Source organism: Apteryx rowi, unplaced genomic scaffold, assembly GCF_003343035.1.
Source record: "Apteryx rowi isolate R43461 unplaced genomic scaffold, aptRow1 scaffold_169, whole genome shotgun sequence".
In the NCBI taxonomy this organism is placed as follows: domain Eukaryota; kingdom Metazoa; phylum Chordata; class Aves; order Apterygiformes; family Apterygidae; genus Apteryx; species Apteryx rowi.
Window position 1 is genome coordinate 228,731 of NW_020447963.1, and position 23,286 is coordinate 252,016.

General features: G+C 39.7%; 1 protein-coding gene across 9 annotated transcripts in view; it reads left to right on the top strand.

The window, feature by feature from the left end:
• Positions 1-3,768: 3,768 nt before the first annotated feature.
• The window catches only part of LOC112963401 (protein cornichon homolog 3), a 116,312-nt gene continuing 96,794 nt past the window's right edge, over positions 3,769-23,286 (top strand). For 4 of the 9 annotated variants that reach the window (XM_026060404.1, XM_026060406.1, XM_026060403.1 and 1 more), the window contains exon 1: positions 3,769-4,275. In XM_026060404.1, coding sequence (XP_025916189.1) covers positions 4,195-4,275 — 81 coding nt within the window. In that variant the 5' untranslated portion in view covers positions 3,769-4,194. Of the gene's footprint in view, positions 4,276-4,396; positions 4,683-20,054; positions 20,117-22,297; positions 22,395-23,286 lie in introns of those variants that run through there. The other 5 variants (XM_026060410.1, XM_026060411.1, XM_026060408.1 and 2 more) reach the window with 4 other exon arrangements.

A 23,286-nucleotide genomic window follows, 5' to 3' on the forward strand; every position in this document is an offset into this window, starting at 1 on the left:
TTCGGAGAAACAGCAGCTTGTTAAAGAGGAGAGAGGGAAAGAATATGAACCATTTGTTTTTCATTTTGATCAGTTTGAACATGAATTCACTCTCTTTTTCTTAGCAGACTTTTGCCTTGTCTGAAATTCATCTCCATAATTTTTCCTGCTGTCTTCCCATGATACTGACGTGTGCAGGAGGGCGAGAACAGCAGTCTGTTCTGGGAGTGGGTTGGGCATATCCAGTTCCTCAAGTGTTGGAGTGAGGGAGGGGACCCCGGAGTAACGATGAGTCTCAATATGAGTATGGTCGTTCTCCCTTTATTAGAGCTTACACAAAGTATATATATCGACAAGCAATACGCATGCGCTAGCAATAGTTACATGATTGGTTACAGTTTCTGTCCATACGTATAAAGCGGGTACATGATTGGTGCAAAGTTGCTGACTGTGCTCCATCGACATTTATGGAACCTAGTTCCGTCCAGACTTGTTTACCAGTTTCATGAATACCTTCTTTTGTAGTGCTCRAGGCCGCTATACGGCCACGTTCAGCAGGCCTCAGCAGGTTCGCTTGCCTTGGCCTACATAAGGCCGCTTTCAGCAGGTTCGCTTGCCTTGGCCTAGATTCCTTCCTCTACCCCGAAGACGGGATTGCTCATCCCAATCAGAGCATGCCCGCTCTCAGTTAACCATTCCTCCACACTCGAGGAAGTACAAGCATTTGCGAAATTTTGAAGACAACAGAATGAAAGATGAGGTGCCAAATCAGAGATGGTGTCCACTAAAATAAGCTGATAAACATCAGTACCAAGGATTAGTAATTTGGGAGTTCAAATTGGTGAAACTGGGGAGAAACTGAAGAAGGCTAAGAGTCACTAATAAAAATAATGGGAATGCATATGGGAAATAAGAGGTCTGTTTCCTTTACCTTTCTCTGAATATGGTATTGTCAGTTTAGTATCTGAACATCTTTCATGTAAAGTAGTTTGATAGGAAGGTATTTCCTACTGGAGTGCTGCAGAATCTCTGTGCCTTTTATTTCCAATAAAAGAAAAAAAACACATATGTGCTTTGCTGTGTAGATGTCATTTTGCTTATTTTGGAAAAAAGTGTAAAAATAATAATTTTGAAGCGTTTTCTAAAGGTGGTTATACTCTGTATGTGTCCAGTGTGCCTATTCCACCTCCCTTCGGTTGATAACGCTGCATCCACAGCTCTCAGACCATTCATTCTGGGCTCTGCGAGATGCATTATTTGGAAGGAGCACAGCTGGGTGCTGGACTGTAATTCCTCGTGCAGCTAGCATCAGATCCATCAGCCGATTTGAAGGTTAGGACCAAGAYCTTAGAAGTGGATGGGGAGCTAATAGACAGACTGATGTTCCTGCTGTGTTCACAGAGGCTTAAACCAGTGAGAAAAGGGTCAGGCACATCTATATTATTTTCACCTTTTGCCTCAGATACTGTGATTTGCAGTAATCTGGTTCAGAAATGACAAAGGAAGGGCTCCCTGCTGTGAGGTCCCCATGCCACAGAAAGTCGTAATGAGTTTGTAATGAGATGGAGATACGGAAGACATTTTTAGTGATTACTGTGTAGTCTGGACAAATCCCAGTGATGTGCTGAGCAGAAGGCTAAATCTTTGCGCCACTTACCGCAACTTAAATATCTCAGGATACTTAAGACATATAACACAAGAAAGTGGTGGTGGTAGGACAAAATGTCCCGAACACATCTTATTCAATTTTTCCCTTGCTATGTATCAGAAACTTCTGTTATTAGTCAGTCACTAGCAATGATTAATGACTAGAAATACAGCTGATGGACAATATATATTTGAGATCAATATCAAGAAAGATTGTGTGATCTTGGAAGTGTTTGGCTGTGGAACTGTCTCCTTGGAAAATGAGAAACCCAATTATTTTGCATGTGTGTTCATTGAACAGCCCCAGATACATAGCTGGAATGTAAATGAAGATGAGAGACAGTGAAAAACAGGAGATTATTTACCTTGGAATACAGTCCTAAACTGAGATTTAATGGTTGTTTCCACTTCTGTCTTTCATGACACCTACGGTGTATTTCGATTTTTATAGATACACATATGTGTGTGTGTGTGCACATAAATATACAAATGCTCCAGAAGAAAATGTTTTATTTCAGCTTTCCTTGAGGCATCAGCTGTTCTGTGATCAGTGTTAAGGCAGGTAATATATATCCAGGTATTAGAGTAACTGTGACAAAACCAAAAAAATGCAAAGACTTAGTCTGTAGTTCATTTACAGCTCTTTTCAGAATGTGTGGCTATGAATAAACCATTTACTTTCTCAAGTGTGTGCTCTGCAGGATGGATTGCAGATGCAAAGGATTAAAAGGTCAAAAAATTACAATGCATTTACTGCATCCCTGTATGAGAGCAAAGCTCATTATTATTTGCAGTGTCCCATCCTTCTTAATTAAATCATCAGATCGCAGGTACATTCTGGAGCATCTCAGTTATAAAAGGTTACTTCCATCAATTTATTCCTGATTAGTTTATTAATTATGGGCCTTGACACTTGATTCAAGTCAGCGCTCTTTCCTCAAGATAAAAGTGCTTATCATTTTAAAAGTAATATACCTTGATTTTAAATAAAAATATATTGTAAATATTTTTTAAAAAAGCTTGTGCTAAACTTGGCTTTGATGGAATTATGCTCTCTTATACCATAAAGAAGTCTGATTCCTTGTTGGTGACCATGGGCAAATTTCTGAATAGTTTTGTTACTGAATCCCACTTCTAGCCATAAAAGGATAGAAGAAATACTATGAACTGTAATTCTTTTACGTTTTGAAAAGATATTTCAAAAGTGTAGCTTCCATCCATGGTTTTCAGAACATTTTTAAATKAGACCTCTGTGGTTCTGTGGTATTTTCTCCTGAAAAATTTTGTTTACAGACCTGCCATTTTGTGTCAGCTGATGTACTCCCACGAGACAGACAAGCTCTTGAAGAGTTTTTGATTACGTATCTAATATATAGCCCCTGCAGCTTAAATGGCTAAGTTGTCACTGGAGAGACACCAGATCCTGTTAGAGACAGGGTAAGCCTTTCCTTCCTTATTTTAAATATGTACTTCAAAGATTTGGATAGAGCATATACCTGAGAGCCATCAAGAGAACTTGGCCAAATTGGGGCACTTTGGAAGTTTTTGTCTTTATTTAACAGCAGATATCCTTTTCTTCTGGTGGGAAAGGACAGAATGATCCCGCTTTGCTGAGCTACTCAGTTACACTTAATTAGCTCCTGGACTCAGTCTCTGTCGCCTGGCCTGACGGTAAGCGCCCGACTCCTCTCTCAGGCCTCGGCGGCCCACTCTATGGCAGGCCGAGCGACACCGCGCAGCGCCCCGGCCTTGCTCCGGCCACGCTCCCCTCGCAGCGGGGCTTCGCCGGGGCGCTTCTTACCGCTTCTCGCAGGGGGGCTCCTGCCCACCTCGAACTAGAGTTAGATCTGATCCTAATAAATAAATAAATAAATAAAACCCAAAACACACTTAAAATTCAGGCATGTGATTTTTATTCCAGGATCTGGCCCAAACTGATCTCGGCGTCAGCCTCCTCTCATTCCATTCGCACCGCGGTGACATGATTTCAGTCAGAAATACGCCGTCGTAACGGAAAATACCGGCCGATAAGCGACCGCCCCCCCTTCCCCTTCCCGCCACCTCCTCCGCCGCGCTACCCTCCGCCGCCGCCGCCGGGGCCGCCCGGGCGAGGGGCGGGGCGGGAGGCCGGCTCGGCTCGGCTGCGCTCCGGAGCGCGCTGCGGGGCGGGGCGGGGGGACCCCCGGCTCCCGCCGCCCCTCCTCCGCGAGCAGCAGGTGGAAGGAGGGCTTCGCCGCGCCGAGCCGAGCCCTCCGCTGGGCCGCCGCTGACGGGGACGGGACGGGCCCGGAGGAGCCGGCCGAGGGGGGCGCAGCGCCGCCCGCCCCGCTGCGTCCCCGTCCCGGCTGCGGGGGAGCGGGTTCCCCCTCCGCCGTGAGGGCGCCCGGGCACCTCGGGGCCGTCGTGGCTCCTCGCCCCTTGCCCGCGGCGGCGGCGGGTGGCCCGGCCGCTGCTGCCGGGGGCGAGTCTCCCCTCTGCRGGTGTTGTCCGAGGGCGAGGCGCTGCGCCCTCCCCCGCCGCCCTGCCGGTGTCGGAGGAGGGGGCGCGGGGGGCTCCTCTCTCCTCGCCATGGCCTTCACCTTCGCCGCCTTCTGCTACATGCTGTCGCTGGTGCTCTGCGCCGCCCTCATCTTCTTCGCCATCTGGCACGTGAGTACCGCGGGTGCGCCGGGCAGGGCAGGGCAGGGCCGGGCCGCCCCGGACCGTTAGAAACCGTTGGAGCCGCGAGGCGACCGTTGGCGGCTGGGCGGGGGGGAGGGGGCCGTGCCGTGCCGTGCGTTGAGCCCTTAGCACATGCTGGGTGAGCTGGGCACATTTTATCCTGTATCATCACTTTTTCTAAACCGGGTTTTACAAACACAAAGACCGATGAAAATGCTTCTGTGACAGTTTAAAAAAAAAAGAATCTTGACCTTGCATGCTTCTGGGAAGTGYTTGCACCCCGAAAGCTGCTCTGGGCTTGTAAACGCGGAGAACTTTCTGCGCTCTTGGCTTTCCCTGACGTAGAAGTGCTTGTGGCTCTAGTGCTAATCGTGCTAATCTGTGAGAACTTCCAGGTAAGAGTAACAATTTTTGTTGCCCAAGAACAGAGCATTGTGATGGAAAAGCCTTTGCATACGTGGTAAAGCAGTTGGATAGTTTTTCTTTCAATGATTGCTATGTTAATAACTTTTAAAAAGTCGGAGTTTAACATGAAGCTTCGTCATGCTTGTAATGCGTGAATTGGGCATTCGGTATCCATGACTTTCACTTGAAAGTGGAATTGTTCACTTCCTACTGTACACTAGGTGTAAGCATGTAACTTAAAAGGTGTTTATTTCAGCAGCAGTGATGTTATCCTTATGCATAATTGGAAATTCTTTTAAATGGTTACATATTTTGGAATTATTTATGCTATATGTACCCTACACAAATACCTTCATACTGTAAACATTTAGAATGGAGCAGAATAACTTGAAAAAGAGAGGAAGTATCATGAGTACTTTTACAGGGCAAATATCTAATGGAGTAAAATAAAAGAACTCCTTTGACTAACAAGCAAGGGAGATACAGAATTTATTTTTATTGAAACAAGACAGTAGTAAAGTGGCTAGCTTAGTTTTACATAAGCCTATTAGGAGTATGAACTAAATCACAATTTGTGTGCTGCAAGAAATCTAATTGTTCTGAACTGTTAATGATGCAGTTACAAGATTCTTCTTACTAACGAAGCCACAGAAATATTGTAGTAATATCATAGTAGTGCAAGGCTGAAAAGGGTCGCTAGYAGTCAACTAATGTACTCCTGTACTCTGAAAAATGATGGAAAAACTCCTGATCTCTTCCCTCCTGCCCTCCAAACCTTAAGGACTCCAAAAAGTGAGGTTTCTACAACTTCCTCAAAGGGCTTAGAGTGAAGAAGTGTTTTCTATTCTGAATCTCTTGCTACATATTAAACTGTTACTTCCTTAGTTACTATCATCATTTTAGTAATTTTTGACACATTTGAAGTCTGTTATCATGTCTCACCAGTAGTATTCTTCCTGGACTAAAGTTGCTGTTTTCTAAAGAGATACAGGACTTCTAGCAAATGTGGCAAATTATTCTTCTGTAAATCGGTTTAGTTACTGCAAATTTATTCTTAGTGTAGCATTTTTCAGCTTTCAGTCCGCAAACCCATGGAGAGCGATCCGTTATTTCTAAAGGTCCGTAASAGGCACCTAAGAAAGGAAACCTTTTGTCAGTAGGCTTAGGTTTGTAGTGCATGGTTCTCATATCTGGTGAAAAATTGTTGAGGGATTGAAATCAAAAGTGGCTGAAAACACCATTCTATTGTAATAGAGAAAGAATTGGTACAGTCTTTTCTTATAAATAGATGATAATTCTATTAAAATACAAGGTTTGTGAAGATCATAGAATAACAGATATAACACCCTGCCAAACAAACTTTTAAGCATACCCCATACATACAAAACATAAGAACTTTTATTATTCCCTCTGGAAGAACTATTATAGTCTGGTTTTCTTATTTGTTCTAAAATGTGCTCTAACACGTAGCTAATGTATTCAGTCATAGAAGTTTCTTTTATTTAAAACATCTCAAGTAAAAGTTTTCCTAAGAAACAAAACTCCTATTCCTTCCCTGTGACCTGATTTTTTCAATGTAATGTATTTTTAAGGGACAATAGATGTATTTTAAATAGGTTTTCAGGACAGTAGAGGATTTTAAGAATTATGTTTTCCTGTTAAAGTGCCTTTTAATTTTTTTTTTTAAAGAATTTTGGTTACTAAGAATAAATTGCTGGTTAATCTGATCCCATCACTTTGAAAGACCCATGAGGTTCAGAGACTGAACCTGAATGTTGTAAATTATTTTAAAGGACCAGAACGAATTTTAGCATTTGGACATCATATTGTTCCAAACTAAAGCTGACTGAGATTTGGGCAGTTATCTGGAATGATTTAACAATGGCTTAAGTAAAATCTCATTTTATTCCTGCCGGGATGTCAGATGGTTTATATAAGAATAATAATTTTCATTAATATTGATGTAATAGGTGCAATAAAAATGTGAAGCCAAAACGAAAAAAAGTGTAAAATGAGGATTTCTATTTTGGGAAACTGTACTCTTCTGAGGCATTTCCTCTAGGTAGTTAAAGGCTCTCTAACCATTGTTGCACTTAGTACTCTGTTGGGGCAGACAGAATGAAGCTAGACGGAATTTTTAAAGGAATCATAAAGAAAATACGGAAACTTCTTCAAATATCTGGGACATGTAACACATTTTTTCCTACCTCTGAGTGAAGTGCCCATCTAGGTTTCTAGTGTTGGCTGGCATGAGAAGAAATGAACAAACTGGATGATACTAACAGAAGCATTTAAGCTATGCATAAGATTTATCTGAATGTATTATTGCTGGAATTTCACTCATACATATTCAGTGAAAGAAAAGTGCTAGAAAATCTAATTCTTGGTGTTCTATATAATGTCAATACTGGTCTCTGAGGTATAGGAATCTCTTAAGCATTTAGATTGTTCAACCACCACATTACTTCTATTTGGAATGACACAATTCTGAAAGCATTATGTAGTAGGGGATACTTTTGTGCCACTGCTGTGCAAAAGTACTGGAGAATTTAGTAGAGAATGGTGACCTTGACCTTTCTACTTGGTTTTGTCTAACCAGGCTGTGGAATTTAGTAAAACCTTACATTCCCATTATAGAATTACATAGGCTGTTTCAAAAAAACTCTCTTGGTGTTCAGAGTAAACTCTACAGATCACTGAATTAGTGCTTTCAAAATTCAGTAACACTTTTTCATCTAAGAACTAAAATATTTCCCTGAGTTTATGAATTCTCATGGGTATATAGTTTGGTAAATTTGACTACATTTGAAGCCACATTAGCTGAGTATATGTCCACTAAATGAGCCTGTCTTCAAATGAAGTTAGCCAACAGCAAAATGTTAAGCTAACTTCAGTGAGTGAATATTGTGTGAAAAACCCATACATTTTATAGAGATATCTTAGTACTGYTGTATTGAGTATATACTCTATGTGACTGCAAGATGTTGCAAGATGTGATTGAAGAAATGTAGTTATGATAGCTCTCTATTTGCTTTAGTAGCTGAAGTATCATTTAAATATATTTTGACAAAGGTGTCCTCTCAGCTGGACTAACACAGCTGACCGTATTTTGGTGGGGTTGTGCAATATCACTAACAGCAGAATTTGGTTCATTAACTTCATAATTTTATATTCTGATCTGATTATGACATAAACTCAAGAACAGAGTATGCAGCCTTCTTTACTGGACGTCACAGAGACATTTCGTCTTGCCTTGCTCAGCTGTTATTGTTCCTTATAAACAACTCGTTAATGACAGAAATCAGTTTTACTCCATCCCTAAACTATTTTGAACTAAGATTTAGCTTTCTGTTAGCATTTAACTGAGCAATGTCAAATTTTTTTGGACTCCCAACAAGATTTGATATACAACATTGTTTTCTGGTGTAGTTCTGTTGATTTCAATTAAGCTATGCCTGGATTGAAGTTGACTGAAGATGACCAAATCATGGTTTATTTTGAGTCACTTAAAATGTGACTTGCCTGTATGAAGTCCTGCAAACTTATTATTCTCTTAAAATACATTGGTTTTAGGCAATATGGATATATATGTAAGAGAGGCCATCCCTTTTTGAAATTTTAAGATGGATTTATCTGCTTTGAGACTTGTTATTTTGAGGAAGGCTTTAAGAAAAGAGCTTTCCAAATTTCAATTTTATGATACCACAGTAACAACAATTCATAAATATTAAGAGCACTACTGTTTTAAAAAATGAATTAACTTTATGCAGTGGATTGTCTCTTTTTGAACTTATACCATCATACCTGTGAATGTATGTTAATGCTTAATAATCAGTAGTACTAAAGTATTGCCAGAAAGTATTGGAAGTATCATATCAATGAAAAATTTAATAGTGCTTGCACAAGAATTTATACCAAATCAGGTAAGCATTTGGGGTATTTTGCCGTAATTGTGAATTCAAATTAATATGGAACAGCTTTCTGGCATGGCAAGAGTAGCATCCACTGAAATCAGTGACGAGTACTTGAAACCAGCGTAAGAAGAATAAAACATCAGAGCATGAAAATTTTGTATGTTCTATTCTGTTGTTGTTTTTTTTTTTTTTTTTTTAGTGTGGGGATAGTATTAAACCTGATAAACTCCCTCCATATGTCTTTGCCCGGACTTTACAGTTACAATTTCGCGAGTTAAATATAGTGGGAGGCAATGATTGAATACAGTAATGTAGACCAGAATTGGCCTCTTGGTTTTAAGTTTAAGTAAGGAGTGTTCTTTTTTAAGAACAGCAGGGGCAGCGGCCTTGGGAGTCTATAGTCTGTGCTATTTTTGCTATTGGCTTTGTGTATTATGTTTAGCAGGCACCTTAAATTTTCTATGCGTTGTTTTTTCATTTATTAAGAGTGGATAATAGAATTGAATTCCAAGTGCTGCATGTCATTTTATTTAACGTGTATCTCTAAAATGCCTTTAGCTTCCAACAGTAGGTGCTGCATACATATAAGATGTATGCCAGTTTTGTTATTTGTCACTATATTGTCCAGCTGATGTGGACTGTATCATATTAGTATTCAATTTGTAGTAACTGAGGTAAAAAATTCAAAAGCTATCTGAGACATATACATGGAATTTGGTGAGCATTCAGCATCTGATGTGCTTAAGCTTCCTTCTAAAATTCCTAGCCTAATCTTTGATAAGTTAGGCTTAATTTTAAGCATAAATGAAAAGTACAGCAGAGAATCATTTAAAGCTTGGTTTGATAGCAAATTCACGTTAGTCACGCATGATCTACTAGTGTATCAGTGTTCTCTGTATATAAATGTCTTACTGTTTCTGTAGCTTTGGCTTGGAGGATAGCTAGCTGTCCTATCTAAAAATGAGTGAAGAGATTTGTGAGCTTACTTGAGCCTGTGCCTCGCTTGAGTAAAGGCTGCCAGTCATCTCAATTTAACCTCTTTACAATGCATTAGAGCCTGCCTTGAAAGGAAAGTAATTGCCTTATAGATTTGCGGTTGAGCTTGAATTTTCTTTCAGTTATTTAAGTTCAGTTTTGTCCTTTAATGAACCATTAATTCAGTTCTCTGAGAATATTGGGTAATTATATGATTAAAGATAAGATCAGATTAAAGTTTGAGGAGCAGGAGCACAAAGACTGTTACTTTATGTGTTATATCTATTTCTTGAAGATATTTTTCTGTCTATCTCAGTGGCTGAGCACATTGTCCCTGAAGGTTTCATAGTCATGACAGTTTAAAGAATGAGTCTGATATTTCCACTCTTCTTAAAGACAGCACAACCAGATTGGTCTGACTATAACATAGATTGACAGTTCCCTTATAACTCTTCTTTCAGAAGTTTGTCACATTAATGCTGACAGACAACGTATCRGGCCAGGCAGCGTAGGCTATGGGACAAAATATATTTTGTATACTGGTAAATAAATGTATTACAGTTTATTTACCTTATCATGCTTAAACAATAATTAAAGAATCATGAAATTTTTGATGTAAAAACTGTGAAAACATTTAATTGGATCTGTCTATATTCTTGAACTGTCATGGTGAGACTTATTTGGAGAAAGGTTTTAAGTTGTGAGGGGTTGCCACTGGTTGTAACTCCAGACGCATCACGAATCACAGTGACTCCATTGCCTACATACGTCTGTGCAGCCTAGTGCCTCCTATGAAGATGTGCAGAGAACTGTTTCAACATCATTTGAATGTCACATGTACCATATTTTTCTTTATCTTTAGATTAGCTGAAAAATCTGATTACTACAGAGATTTTATCTCTAAATTGGTAAATCATGTATTTATAGTGCTTTTTTTAACTGCGGTGGTTGTTAATAAGCAAGGCAATACAGCTTTCATGTTTTATTAGACTGTTAGCAGAACTCTCAGATGGAGTTTCAGGCAGTTCATGAGTTAATAGCACTTGCTAYATATGTTTGTTTCTTCAGCCACTCAAAAGATGATGTCAAATCACCCTTAAAACATTTAATTCAACCCTCAGACCTCTAGCTTTGATTTTTTTATTTTTATTTTTTTAACCTGAAGACAAAAATACCCTTTTATCAAAATAGTTTTCAGAAAGAGGAAGAGTAAGAAGCGCAGCAGAATTAAAATTTTTTCCTTACGGATACTAGGATATCTCTTTGACCTGGTTCTCTTCCTCAGTGGCTCTTGTGTGCGGTTCATTTGTAGTCAGTGTTGCTGCTGACAGCTGGAGTCGACTCTTCACCAGGCAATCAAACTAGGTCTCGCTTAAGTCATAATCTGGGGGGTAATGAGGGATTTAACTCTTTTTGAGGTTGGTGGTTTTGAAAACATTTCCACTTTTTGTGGAAACAAAGTATCTTTCCTATGTAAAACAGGTAAGCATTGTTATTATTTCCACTCTGCAAAGGGATATTCACTTAAAGTCACAGGACAGAATCAGTTGATGAGGTAAAGGCAGAATTTCAAGTACTAACTGATTTACTAGATTAATTTGTTCTGATGTTTCACAGTTTGAAATTCCCATTAAAAAATTTAATTTCCTGACCATGGTGCTGTGCAGAGAGCAAGATGCAGTTTTATCAACAGGGTGGCTGCTCTATTCCTTGGGTATAATAATTACTCCTTCAAAAATGTCCAGTTCCTGTTAAAAGAAAGTTAATACAAAGTTCATAGAATAATTTAGGTTGGCAGAGACCTAGGAAATTGTCTAGTCCCATCTCTCCTTCAAAGCAGGGCTATCTCTGTGAACACTTGTTTTCTTATATACAGGTGGAATTTCCCCTGGTACAGCCTGTGACTGTTGTCCTCCTGCTGTGTACCTCTGAGAGGAGCCTTGCTCTGCTTTCTCTATAACCCCCTCCAAGAAATCGAAGGCAGCAGTTAGACCTCCCTGCAGCCAAACCCACTTCAGCCTCTCCTCGTACACCATGTGCTCCAGCCCCCAACCATCTTAGCAGCTTCCCCTGGACTTCAATTAGGTTGCTGGTATCTCTCTTGTAGTGGAGGACCCACAGCTAGACACTGGATTCCAGAGGTGACCTGACCAGTGCTGCACAGAGGCCACACACCTGCTGGGTATATTGGTAATGCAGCCCCCTATGTGGTTAGCGTTTTTTTGCTGAAAGGTTGTGGCAAAACTCACGTGTTGAACTACTACTGTCCACCAGGACAGCCAGGTCCGTTTTTGCTGGGCTGCTCCCAAAGCAGTTGGCTCCCAGCCTGTTGTGTGGCATGAAGATATTCTGTTCCAGGTGCAGGACTTTGCATTTGTCTCTGTTGATCATCACGGGCTGCCCGCTGGACTCCAGCTTGTCAAGGCCAGTCCAAATGGCAGCCATGCGCTCCAGCATATCAGCTGGTCTCCCCATTTTGGTGTCATTTGCAAACTTGCTGAAGGTGCATTCTGCCACACCTCCCAAATCATTGATGAAGATGTCAGGCAGGGCTTGCTCCAGTAGTGATCCCTGAGGAACTCCACTCCTAACTGGGCATAAGTCAGACTTCAAACCATTAACCACTATCCTTTGAGCCTTGGTGGTACAGCCGGTTTTTTCACACACCTTGTAGTCTGCCCATCCTGCCTGTGTCTATCCAGTTTGGCTACAGAACTTTTCTCCTGGGACACTGTATCTCCCTCTTGCCAGTGTTTCACTGTGCCCAGGAAAGCTCAAAGGAGCATCAATGCACCTTGTGGAAGCAGCAGAAGTGTCTGTATATCTTTCTTCACTTCCCATTGGAAAAAAATTCCTGTACAAAGCAAAGATGTATTTTAGGAATATTTTTGTGGAAAGCTATACTGGAAGGCACTGAAAAATCGCAAAATTGCTACAATGGAAGTAGCTTTTCTCTGCTAGACACAGCAGGAGTGCTGAATCTGCAACTACCTCTGTGATAATGTGAATAAATGAAACAGAACATAACGGAGACAAAGAAATAGCTCATTCTTTGAGTAGTCTCATAAAACACTGCTCAGAGCTCCTCATCAGTGCAATAGATGAGGAAATTAAAACAAATACATTTGGGTTAGTTTTATGTTCTTTTATATTTCTATTCTTTTGGAGGTTTTGTCATATTCTAGCTATCAGAGCTAAAAACTTTTTTTTTGAAATATGGCTGAAAGTCTAAGCTAAGCACCTCACCGGAGGAGATGGAGTTTAAAAACTGAATGTATTGGGGGGGGGGTTCAGTAAAATGGTGAGAATTAGTAGGTTAGAGTCCTTTGCGATGCTCTGATAACAGGTGCTATGCAAGTGCCAAGCATTGTTGATATCAGCGCTGTTTTTTGGATACAATGGCATTTGATTTTTTTGAATGCATTTAAATGCCAACCATTTTCATGCTGCGATTCACTGTTTTAAGTGTTTGATTGTTTAGTCAATCTACTGTTGTATTATTATTTTGTCATGTTAAGAGTTCTGGCTAGATAGTTTAGTTAATATCACAATATGTAATACTCCTTCCCTTTCAATAATACTGTACAACACTTAAGTATAAACTGCCTTGTACATTCACAGAATGGGTACTTAGAAGCAGGAATAATGAAGGCTCCATTCAGATGAGTTTGTTTGAATGTGCTTTAAAGTTGGCCTACTGCCTGTATTACACAAACGCTAGTAGCAGATCCTTTACAGAATGCATCTGATGATCATTTAAGTGGCAGGTCTTTTTGGAGCTATGCTGAAATTTGTCCTTACCCTTGATCATGCTCCTGTAGTTAGTTTAAATAAGTTTCATGAGAACAGAGGTGAACATATAAGATGAGGGGATGCCTTTTGGGTCAGTGTTTGGTCATCTCACTCTCAACATTTGGTCATTTTTCCTGGCTGCTGTATTGCTTCACCTTGCTTTATCTCTGCAACCACAACTGTATTTCTTCACCTTGCCTTATCTCTGCAAATACAGCTGTGTTGCTGGTATCATCATTCACCCTGCCCTGGGTCATTCCCTCCAAGTTCTGCCTGGCCTCTTTTTCAGAAAGAAAACATGGGAGGATCTTGTACATGCTCATCTCTGCCTGATGCCACCCGCATTAGAACAATTCCTGTTTTCTTGCCTGCCTCTTGCTGGTACAGCTGGGCTCCTGCTGTGCTGTTGGCAGGAGGCACAGGTCTAGCAGTGTTTCTGTCTTCTTCCTGGCACCCTGTTACAGCACTGGAGGGACCTCACCGTTGAGTGGGCAAGGGGGAGGTGAAATGGTGTGGGTCCAGGGGCAGTGGGGACTAAGGAAAAAAGGATTTGGGGGTGAAAGGTGTGAAGGAAAGAGTGAATGTGAGGGAGAAAGTATAGGTATGAGTAAGGGACTAAAATGAGGGAAGACAGAGAACAGAGAGTTCTTGTCCTGGGTATAGTTATTTGAGAAGAGAAGGCTACCTGAATCCAGAAGGTGTGGTTGAATTCAGATAGTGGACACCTTTGGAGGAGCCTGTGTATTGAGTCTTCTATGTATGGGTATAGGGTAGCGTGGGGCATGCTTGGACAAATTTGTGAATGACAGAACCTAGATGCACTTACTTATTTCCTGGATTTTGGTGAAGACGTGTAAATCACTGCTGGTAGGAAGGGAGAACATAGCAGCAATGTGAAACCTGTGAGGAAATGCAAGAAGGAAGCTCAACATAAGAAATGGGGTGGATAACAGTGCTACTTCTCCCGTGCTTCAGTTTTTCCATTGTATATTGATACTTTTGAGACGTAATTATATGGAAAAAGAATGCATGCAACAGAAATTAAAATTGTCAAAATAATGAATTTGTAATAATGTGTAGGAAACTTTGAAAGCTAAGGAATAAAGTTGTGGTATGGTCATAACATTGGAAATTTGCTTAGAGACAGCACTAGCTGATTGGTCAGTCTCTCATCCATGACTCTTATCTTACTGATACTGAAAAAAATCTTCTTTTTATCTCACTCTCTTACCTCCTCTTCCTTTGCAGCAAATATTTTTTTTCTAGTTTATCTATTCTGGTGTATTTTCCCATATGTTTACTACCCTCTCCCTGAAATCATTCTGCAGAGCATCCTGTTTATTTCAAGCTTTGATATTATCAGCTTTGTACTGTTAGCTGATAGAAAAAGTACTTCCATTCCTTTTGAGAATAATTTACGAAGATGGAGCTTTGTGCCTTAAATGTTTGTGTATTTTTTTTTCCTCCCATATCTCCTGTACTGTAGGTTTGATGAAAAGAAAAAGGGAAGTGGGGACACTGAACAGGAGCACATTGCATGTAGGAGGGAATAAATTACAAATGATTTGTAATTTTGAGAAAAACAGGGGCAGAAAAATGCTTCCTTTCATTTCTATAGTTGGCCAATTATATTGTCTCCAGGCAGAATTAACCTGCTATCAACCCAATGTGACCAGGCTACCACCCTTCCTCTTACCTTCCCTATTTGGCCAGTCCTCTATATTAGGCTTTTCACCAGCTCAAGTCTAGCCAGTCCCCAGTTTGGTATGGAAAAAACTAGGTAGTGCAAAATTTGGCCTGTACAAGAAAATGATGTGAAAATCTCTGGTAATAAATCTGTGCTATGGAGATAACRAGCAATGTATCTTAGTTGTTTCATTCCTCATTGCATTCTTTTGGTTGGGTATGGATTTTAATAAAAGGAGAAACAAAAGTGAAGTAAGGCTCTGTCTGTTGTTAAAAGCAGAGTTCTTCAGTCTCTCCTTGGTCTGTATACAAAACAATTCTGTTTTCTTCTGACCTTGCTTGTGTATTGAGAGGTCTGCAGACCGATTCAATCTGCACTAGCCATTATATGGATTAGGGCCACAAATTATCATCACCGTGTCGACACCTTGGCTGCAAAGCTTGAATCCAAACTTCTATAGTTTCCTTTTGGCCCATTAGGGAGATCAAAACTAGAGATGAAGCCTGGGCCTAACTTTGTACATCTGCATTTTAAATTTATCTGCAGATCTGGTCTCGTTTGTAGCCTTTCCAGGACAGGAGAAGAAAAACTGGCTGGAAGAGTCTGTAGGGAATGAAACAGGATGCCCTTTGCTAGATTCCCGAATGTGTGGCCATGACTGGGAACCCATACTGTCACAGATTGTTTTTCAAGGCAGTCCTGACTGTCAGATCAAATTAGTACCTGACAAACATGTGACAGCGTTCCTGATATGGCATGTCAATTTGTTGTCACTGGTCTGTATGTAACTGATCTTTGGGTTTTGGTGCCGAACTAAAGAATCGGAAGAGGTTAGACACTAAAAAGTTTAAAAGTTTTTGATTTTGTTATTTAAATGGAAAACCCTTTTTGTTTTGGGAAGAATCCTCATGAAATATTCCATTGCACATAGGAGGAGGAGAACATATGTAAAGCAGGATATTGGTGGCATGCTTGCATCCAAAGCCCAAGGAGTCACTTAGGAGCGTGGGAAATCTATATTCAGTTCCCTTCACTGCAGAGATTCGGTCTGTATTTCTCGTAGCCTACAAAGGTGACTTCTGGGGGATACCGAGGTGGGAAACATTCTCAAGTCCTGATGATAGGATTCCCGCTGTGTAAGTTTTTATTGACAGGAGGACAAGAGCACATGTGCAACCGCTTGGGAGGGCCGAGTTCAGATCTGGCTGTCTTTGATTCAGACCCTGACCTTGGCTTTACCACTAGCCTGTACCTCTTATCCTGAGACAGATGTCCTGCTGGGTGGAGTGGTGTCACATTGCATACAATTCTTAAATAGAAAAGTAAGAGTAGGTCTCTTGCCTCCTGGATCCCTTCAGTGAAATGGGTATTTATGCAGTGTAGCACCATATGAGAAGTGGAATGTACAGTGTTATCTCTGCTCAAAAAAAGTCAAGTAGTCTGATGATTCAGGTTCTCTTGGGAGATGGAAGACATGATTTTAAGTCAGCTGAGGCAGAAGAAGCGATTCTGCCACACTGAGYGTAACTGCATGTACAGGGAAATCCAATGTTTTTTTCTGTTCAGAAAAGCTTGGTGTATTCATCGATTTTGTTTGTTACTTGCTAATTGAAAACATTTTTTTTTCATAATATAGTTAACAGCTGGTTGTGTCCCTTCAAAAAAGTTGAGTTTCTGCAGGGGTATGTTTGATTCACAGAGTACTGCTTCTTTCTAAACTGTTTCCCTGTACTGATTGCAGCAATGCAAAGGTTTAAAAAAAARAAAAAAAGAATTGTAACAACAAAATGATGAAATTCTTCAGGGGAAAAAAAATGCCTGACAGTCTGGACTTACCTTAAAAATTCCTCCTCCACTTGAAGTCTGTTTTGAAATGTGTTCTAGCTGCAGGAAGTAAAACTATTAGGCTATTTAGAAACAGGCTCTGTACAGCTATATTAGCATCATTGCTTCTCTTCAGCTTGCTTGCTTGTCTTCCTGCTCTTAATGAACTGCAGTTTATCTGTGCACAGCTGACTTTTCCTGGCTGGATTTCAACTGGTCTAGACTGAAAGACAGTGAGTGGATAAAAAGCTGTGGTACAAGCACAGGTAATCTCTGAACTTTATATTTGGGGAATATGTGGCTTTTTTTTTTTTCCTCCCTTGGGAAGGAGAAGATTGACATCTCTCAGTTTCAGGATAGCAGGAACGTATTTCAGTGACGGTGGTAAGAAGGTGGAATCACTGTCCAGAATCCTGTTGTTGCCAGTAAAACTGTTTTTCCTTTGCAGTTGGATGAAATGATTTTAAAGAGTCCCTTTCATAACAGTTGTAGAAATCTGTCAGTAGATGCTTGTCAAATCATCCTTATGGGAACATTGTGTTCTCAAGAGAATTTTGCAGTGCTGTAGGTCTCAGTGGTTTTGTAAAAACTAGTAACAACAAGCAAATTCTTTGCGTTCAGAAATCTGGTTGTTTTTTCAAATTGTCTGCAGTGTTGCGGTAATAATAACCAGTAATGCRCCGAGATTGTAACTTCCCATTCAAAGTACTGAAAGCTCTGTACAGTGTGGTTGTGTTCTTCAAGATAAATTTCTGTCTGTTCACAGACAGTTGAGGAATTACAGCAAGATTTTTCATGACTGTCAGTGTAGCTTAAGCTTCTAATTAGAGCCCAGAAAGTTTAAATCATGTTCACCTAAATGTAATACCCTGTTACAAACAAAAGAACTTCAGTAAAAAAGATGAAAACTAGGTGCTCAGGTTTACATTTGTGCATCCCTGGATGGAGCCAACAAAGAGCTTTTTTGCATTAGCAATGTGTCTGGATTTCTGTGTGGAGGGCTGTTTAATAGTGGCAGCATATGAAATTCAAGTGAAGTGGAGCAAGGAAATGCCATATAATTATTAATGTGAAATCTGACAAATAGAACAATTTTCTACCCTTGAGTGATTTAAAACAGTTTGCAGTCTTAATCCAAAAAGGCACTGCTTAAAGCAATGCTCTGTTCTACAGAGAGAAACAACAGTACAACAGTCATCTAGAAATGCATAATTTCACTTCTCATATATGCTATTAGTCCACTGTCAGTATTCTTTGTTTCCCCTAGCATTTTATATGGTGCAGAAATCTGGAGGCTCTTTTTTTTTTTTTCCTCTCCCCCCTCCTGCCATTGATTCTCTAAATCATTTAACTTCTGAGTTTTGTTTTCCTCTTGTATATAAGATGGAAATGATACTTTCCTTGCATTTGTGAAGAGTTTCACTGCCTTAAAGGAAGATTTATAACTGCAAGATATTATTAGTTATTATTGTTTCATTTTATTAATGTGTAGTGAATTCATTTATTTAAATATAATATTCAGAAAAGTAAGTACACTGGAGAGCAGGAAGGGAAGAAAGGAATACCTTTGATCTCACTTCCCTCGCCACACTTTGCTTGGCTGTAGTGTTAAGATATTCATCAAAACCAGCATTTTGAATACACAGTTTTGGGAAGCTGCTGAGTTACGTAGGCAGATATGATGAAAACTAAGTTTGAAGCTTTCTTTTTTAAAATAGAAGATATTTAACAAAAGGATATTGGCAAGAAGAAAAAAATGTAAAAACTAAAGGGTGAAATTCTCTGGCTTTTGAAGCAGGTTCCCCATCAATTCATGTAATTTTGAATAATTGTTCTAAGAAACTGCTGTTTGTCACACTCTATTAGAGGAGAGGAAAGCTGTTCTTAATAACAGAAAATCAGGAGGGGTGATTTCCACTAAAATTATACTTGATGGTGCAAAGATCACTCCAGATTATTTTGCTTTATGTCCTGTCCTTGCTTCATTGATCATGTAACTGCAATTTCCAGAGGGATTTAAGACTCGCTTTAAATATAATTAAGATGCAAACATGCCTTGATATGGCAACTTGAAATATCAGGCAGGTTTGTAGATGAGATCATAGGGAGAAGGGCAGGGAACTAAGTCATATGAGATAATACTGAGACATTGACTGGTATACCCATCTGGCTAATGGGGAAGTGCTGTTACAGATATTGGAGCACTTGCTGGGTTTTAGAGATAAGCACTTACAAACAGTCAGATAAAGCGGTGAGGGAAGGAGTGTTGTCAAGGATAGGCAAGGATTAAAGGTTTATTCTTTGCTGTGATACTAAAACGCAAGTTGGAGTTGCATATTTCAAATATTAACATAATATATCCATGTAAAACTAGAACATAGTAATGTTTAAACTGAATGATTGTGTTGGCCTTCTGACTTTATTTAGGTCTTTTCCAAGGTATATATGTTTAAACTTGCATGCATTTTGTAGTAGTCCACATGCTACAAAAAGACATAGGTAATGCATCAATTGTATATGTCATTGGGAACTATGACTGTACTCTGAAAGGTTTCTGTGATGTGAACCAGACAGACAATATTTATTAACCTCCATTAGCAGGTTCCTTATCTGAAGTACAAACCTGCACAAATACTGTAAGTATTTGGCCTGTGAGGCTTCCTGACACTGTTCTCCTGAATCTGAACTGCTCTCTAAAGAATCAGGTTTTAGTGTATCTTTAATGTATCYTTTCAAATAAAGGATATTGAAGCTCCTAAATAACAATGGTGTTATCTGTAAGTATAAAGCTGTTCATAATTTCTAGATGATGTATTTAATTCTGTTACTAATTTTAGAGTTATACCTACTATTAAGATAATTCTTACACCTGCCATATATAAATTCCTGCAAAGTGGCTTTGATGCAAGGATGGAGAGAAGAACTGTGTCAGGCCACTCAGCTCAAGCAGTTCCTAATCAAACCGAAGCGTTAAGATGCAGTCACGTTGGTAGTGTGCAAGCAGCTTTTCTTATCTCTTTGGCCACAGCTTGACTCACACGGTTGATTTCCCTGCCTTCTGAGCAGCCTTCAGATGAAATTCCTGCTGGGTTTCCCTGTCAGAGCCACCTCTTTTCTCAGGGTTCAGCAGCAGACGGCCAAGTCCTTTTTGGACTGGGGCACTGCTAAAGCTGGCAACGGGAGCATGGGGTGTCCCCTCACCCACAGAGAGCTGAGCCTGCTGGATATCCAGGTGAAGCCCAGCGTATGAACCTTGTTTCACCCTTATTTACTTCTAGAGCACTCATTATTGTGCTGCCACATTAGTCATTGCCCCTTTTCCCTGTTCATAAGGACCTTCCTTCTTATCTTTACTCTTAGCAGTGAGGGGTTAATATTGTTGGGATAATTTGATGTATGTAACTTAGTATCAAGGCTCTTACAGAAACTTGATGAGAAGATGGTTTTGACTTTTTCAAAAAAGGGATAATTAGATTTCATTTGTATTGGCAGGTGTCAGGATAAAAAGCCCCAGAAACCCAAGAGTTAATCCATTCATTTAAGAAAAAAAAATTGAAGTAGCGATTTACTGCCAGCATCCTCTGGCTCTGTTATTAATTCTTATTCTTGTACACAGACTTGAATGCACAAGATTTGTGTGTATGTGTGGGTTTGTATGAGTGTCAATTAGCATGAGCTGGGAAGGAGTATTATGCTGGATTGAAAACAAATTGTTTTGGAAGCATGCCAATTTTGATGCACATTCCCACAAAATAAAACTTTTTTTCATTTTAATAAGTAGTTTTTGTAATGAAGCAGTCTTGGCATGATATACGTGGTTTGTGTTATCTCTGAACAAACTTAAAAGTTAGGAGAAGGTCCCCAGTCTTCACAGCAGATTTAAAAATGGCTTTCCAAAGGGAACAGTGAAAGGGCAAACTGTATGCTGCCTTCCTGTTTTTAAAATGAGCTTGGTGTATTTGCCACAGGGATTGTATGATACAGCATCTGCAGAAGTAGAGGACTGAACTTGATAGCCCAGGATGTCCRCTCCAGTCCTTTTTCCTGGGTTTTGTTATGACAATTAAGTGACAGTAAATAGATGGCATTTATTGTCACTTTTTCAGTATAGCACAAATGAGGTACTTTGATCTAGRAAGTAAGATAAATGCTTCAATCTCTACCAGGCAGTGTGGGTTTTCTTTAAAATAAATAGAATATTGAATTATATCATGTAATCTGATAATACATTTTTATTTTATCTTCAAAATAAATTCCAAAGCAAAAAAGTAGTGTTGGAAAGATATTGCTTTTTGTCTGAAATCTGGAAATGCTTTCAGAATTTCCAGTTTGTAGATAACATTGGAAATATTTGCTCTTCTGACTTAGAGAAAGTATATTATTTTGGAATCTCTAGTAAGTAACCTAATGTATACTTACTTACTAAAGTAAGCTCTTACTGCTCTTACTAAAAATGAGGATCTGATTGCTTGTGCTAGTTAAGGAAACGCTAGTGTGCAGGATCATTAGCAGATACTCTTTCTGTATGAAACAGCACACTAAAATAGATCTAAAATGTTCCTTGAAAGGTTGTATGTCTTTTGACTTCCATGTCTTGGTCAAACTGCAGCTTAACAGTTCTACTTTCTGGTGACTTAAATCCTCCAGTCCTGCACTTCCGATTGTAGTTCTTCATTTCCTTCTCTAAACTGTTTACAAAGTATTAATAGTTAGGGTTATACAGTAGCAGTATTTCCCACCACCACCCCTGAGAGGGTAAATATTAGTAAAGCTGTGCTATGACACATTTTGGATCCTCAGTAAGTTGAAACAGTTTGTTTTGTGAAGAACCATTACTTTATTCTAGATCTTTTTACACCCAAAGAAGATAGACATTGGGAGTGGGGGTATGTGCAAACAGCTTTGTAACATGAAATACTGCACAACTCCAGGATTTTAAAGCCAATATTCTTCAGTATCCAACTTGCTGAAATACTAAATTTGCTATAATTGTGATTGTAACCTTTATGAATAGTTTTGTGCTCTTTCAGTGGATCACAGATTGGACTTGTGAGCCTGAACAGGAAGCAATTCTGAGGCCTGCCAGAAAACCTTCCTAAACTTGGTCAAGTACAGATTCAGTACTGGGTACAGACAGTTAGTGATAAGAACATGAATGAGTACCACTATAAAAGCTCATCATACTAAGTAGGTATAAAATCGGAGTATAAAAACTCCTTCTTTAAGAACTGAAAAGCAGAGAGCTGTACTGATCTGGAGATTTATTTGAAGGGTATGAAAATTATAGCCAAGACTTGGAACAAATGTTATTTTTTCTGCCTCTTGTCAGCATATGAGATGACACTGTGCAGCGTCAGCCTCTGCTGTTAGCGTAGTTCATTTTTCCTGAAGTAACCTGAGCAGTAACAGCCTACTTTGTCCTATCTCCTGGAGACAGAAGGTGAATTGAGAATGGAGTCTGGGAACTACTATTTTGCTGCATGTCTACACAGCTTCAAGTGTTTTAAACAGTGAGTTAGCTAATAACCTCTCCGTTACAAAATGTTGCAGGTAGTCCATGAATCACATGCATCTCTAGGGAGCCAATACTGAAGTCTAAAAGATTTGTGTGTATTCTTAACTGTGAGTCTGCATCCTTTCCCTGAAGTTAATTTTCTGTTTAAGTAATAGTTATAGGATGTTTATAAGGTGCACATGCACACTTTTTATCTATATACATACCTTTCTGGATGTTTTCCCATCACTGCACCTTCATATTTTTACTTGATGCCCTTTCTTGAGTGGCTGCAGGTAAGTGATAGCACAACAGCAGACTCTGTTTTTTGCAGCAGGAGTTGAGTTCTGTCCCTTCTGCCTTCAGAGGCTGTGAAAGCTATGCTGTGCAGCCCAGTGGCAATCAAGAAGTTGTAGTAAGACATTGAATTATTACAATACAATACRAAATGGGAGCTGAACACTATTTCCTCTGAGCAGGCAGCTCTTGATTTCTGGGCCTTAAAAGCCCCAGCCCATCACATGTTTAGTAGCGTCTACTAAAAACAAAAAACGAACCATACACTCAAGCACTGGTAAGTAAAAATTTACTTCCTGCTGTAGCACAGCCAGTGTTCCATCCTTTCCCTACGCTTATGAACCAAAGTAAGCCAAATTGCCCTCCAGAGTATCACAGGCAGATTTTTTTCCCAGTGATTTTGTTCACATTTTTCTCCTAGGTTAATGTCAGTACTTTATGATTTTTTTAAAGGAAGATCGTCAGGTGAGTTTAAACCTAGTATCAGCCATGCTTGATGCTGTGAGTGCTAAAGTTAAGAAAAAGTGTTCCTAGTGGGGATGACAGTTCTTTAAAAAGCAGTTTAAATCTTACACCTGCATTACTTGGTGTGTCATGTAWAGTCTCTGAAA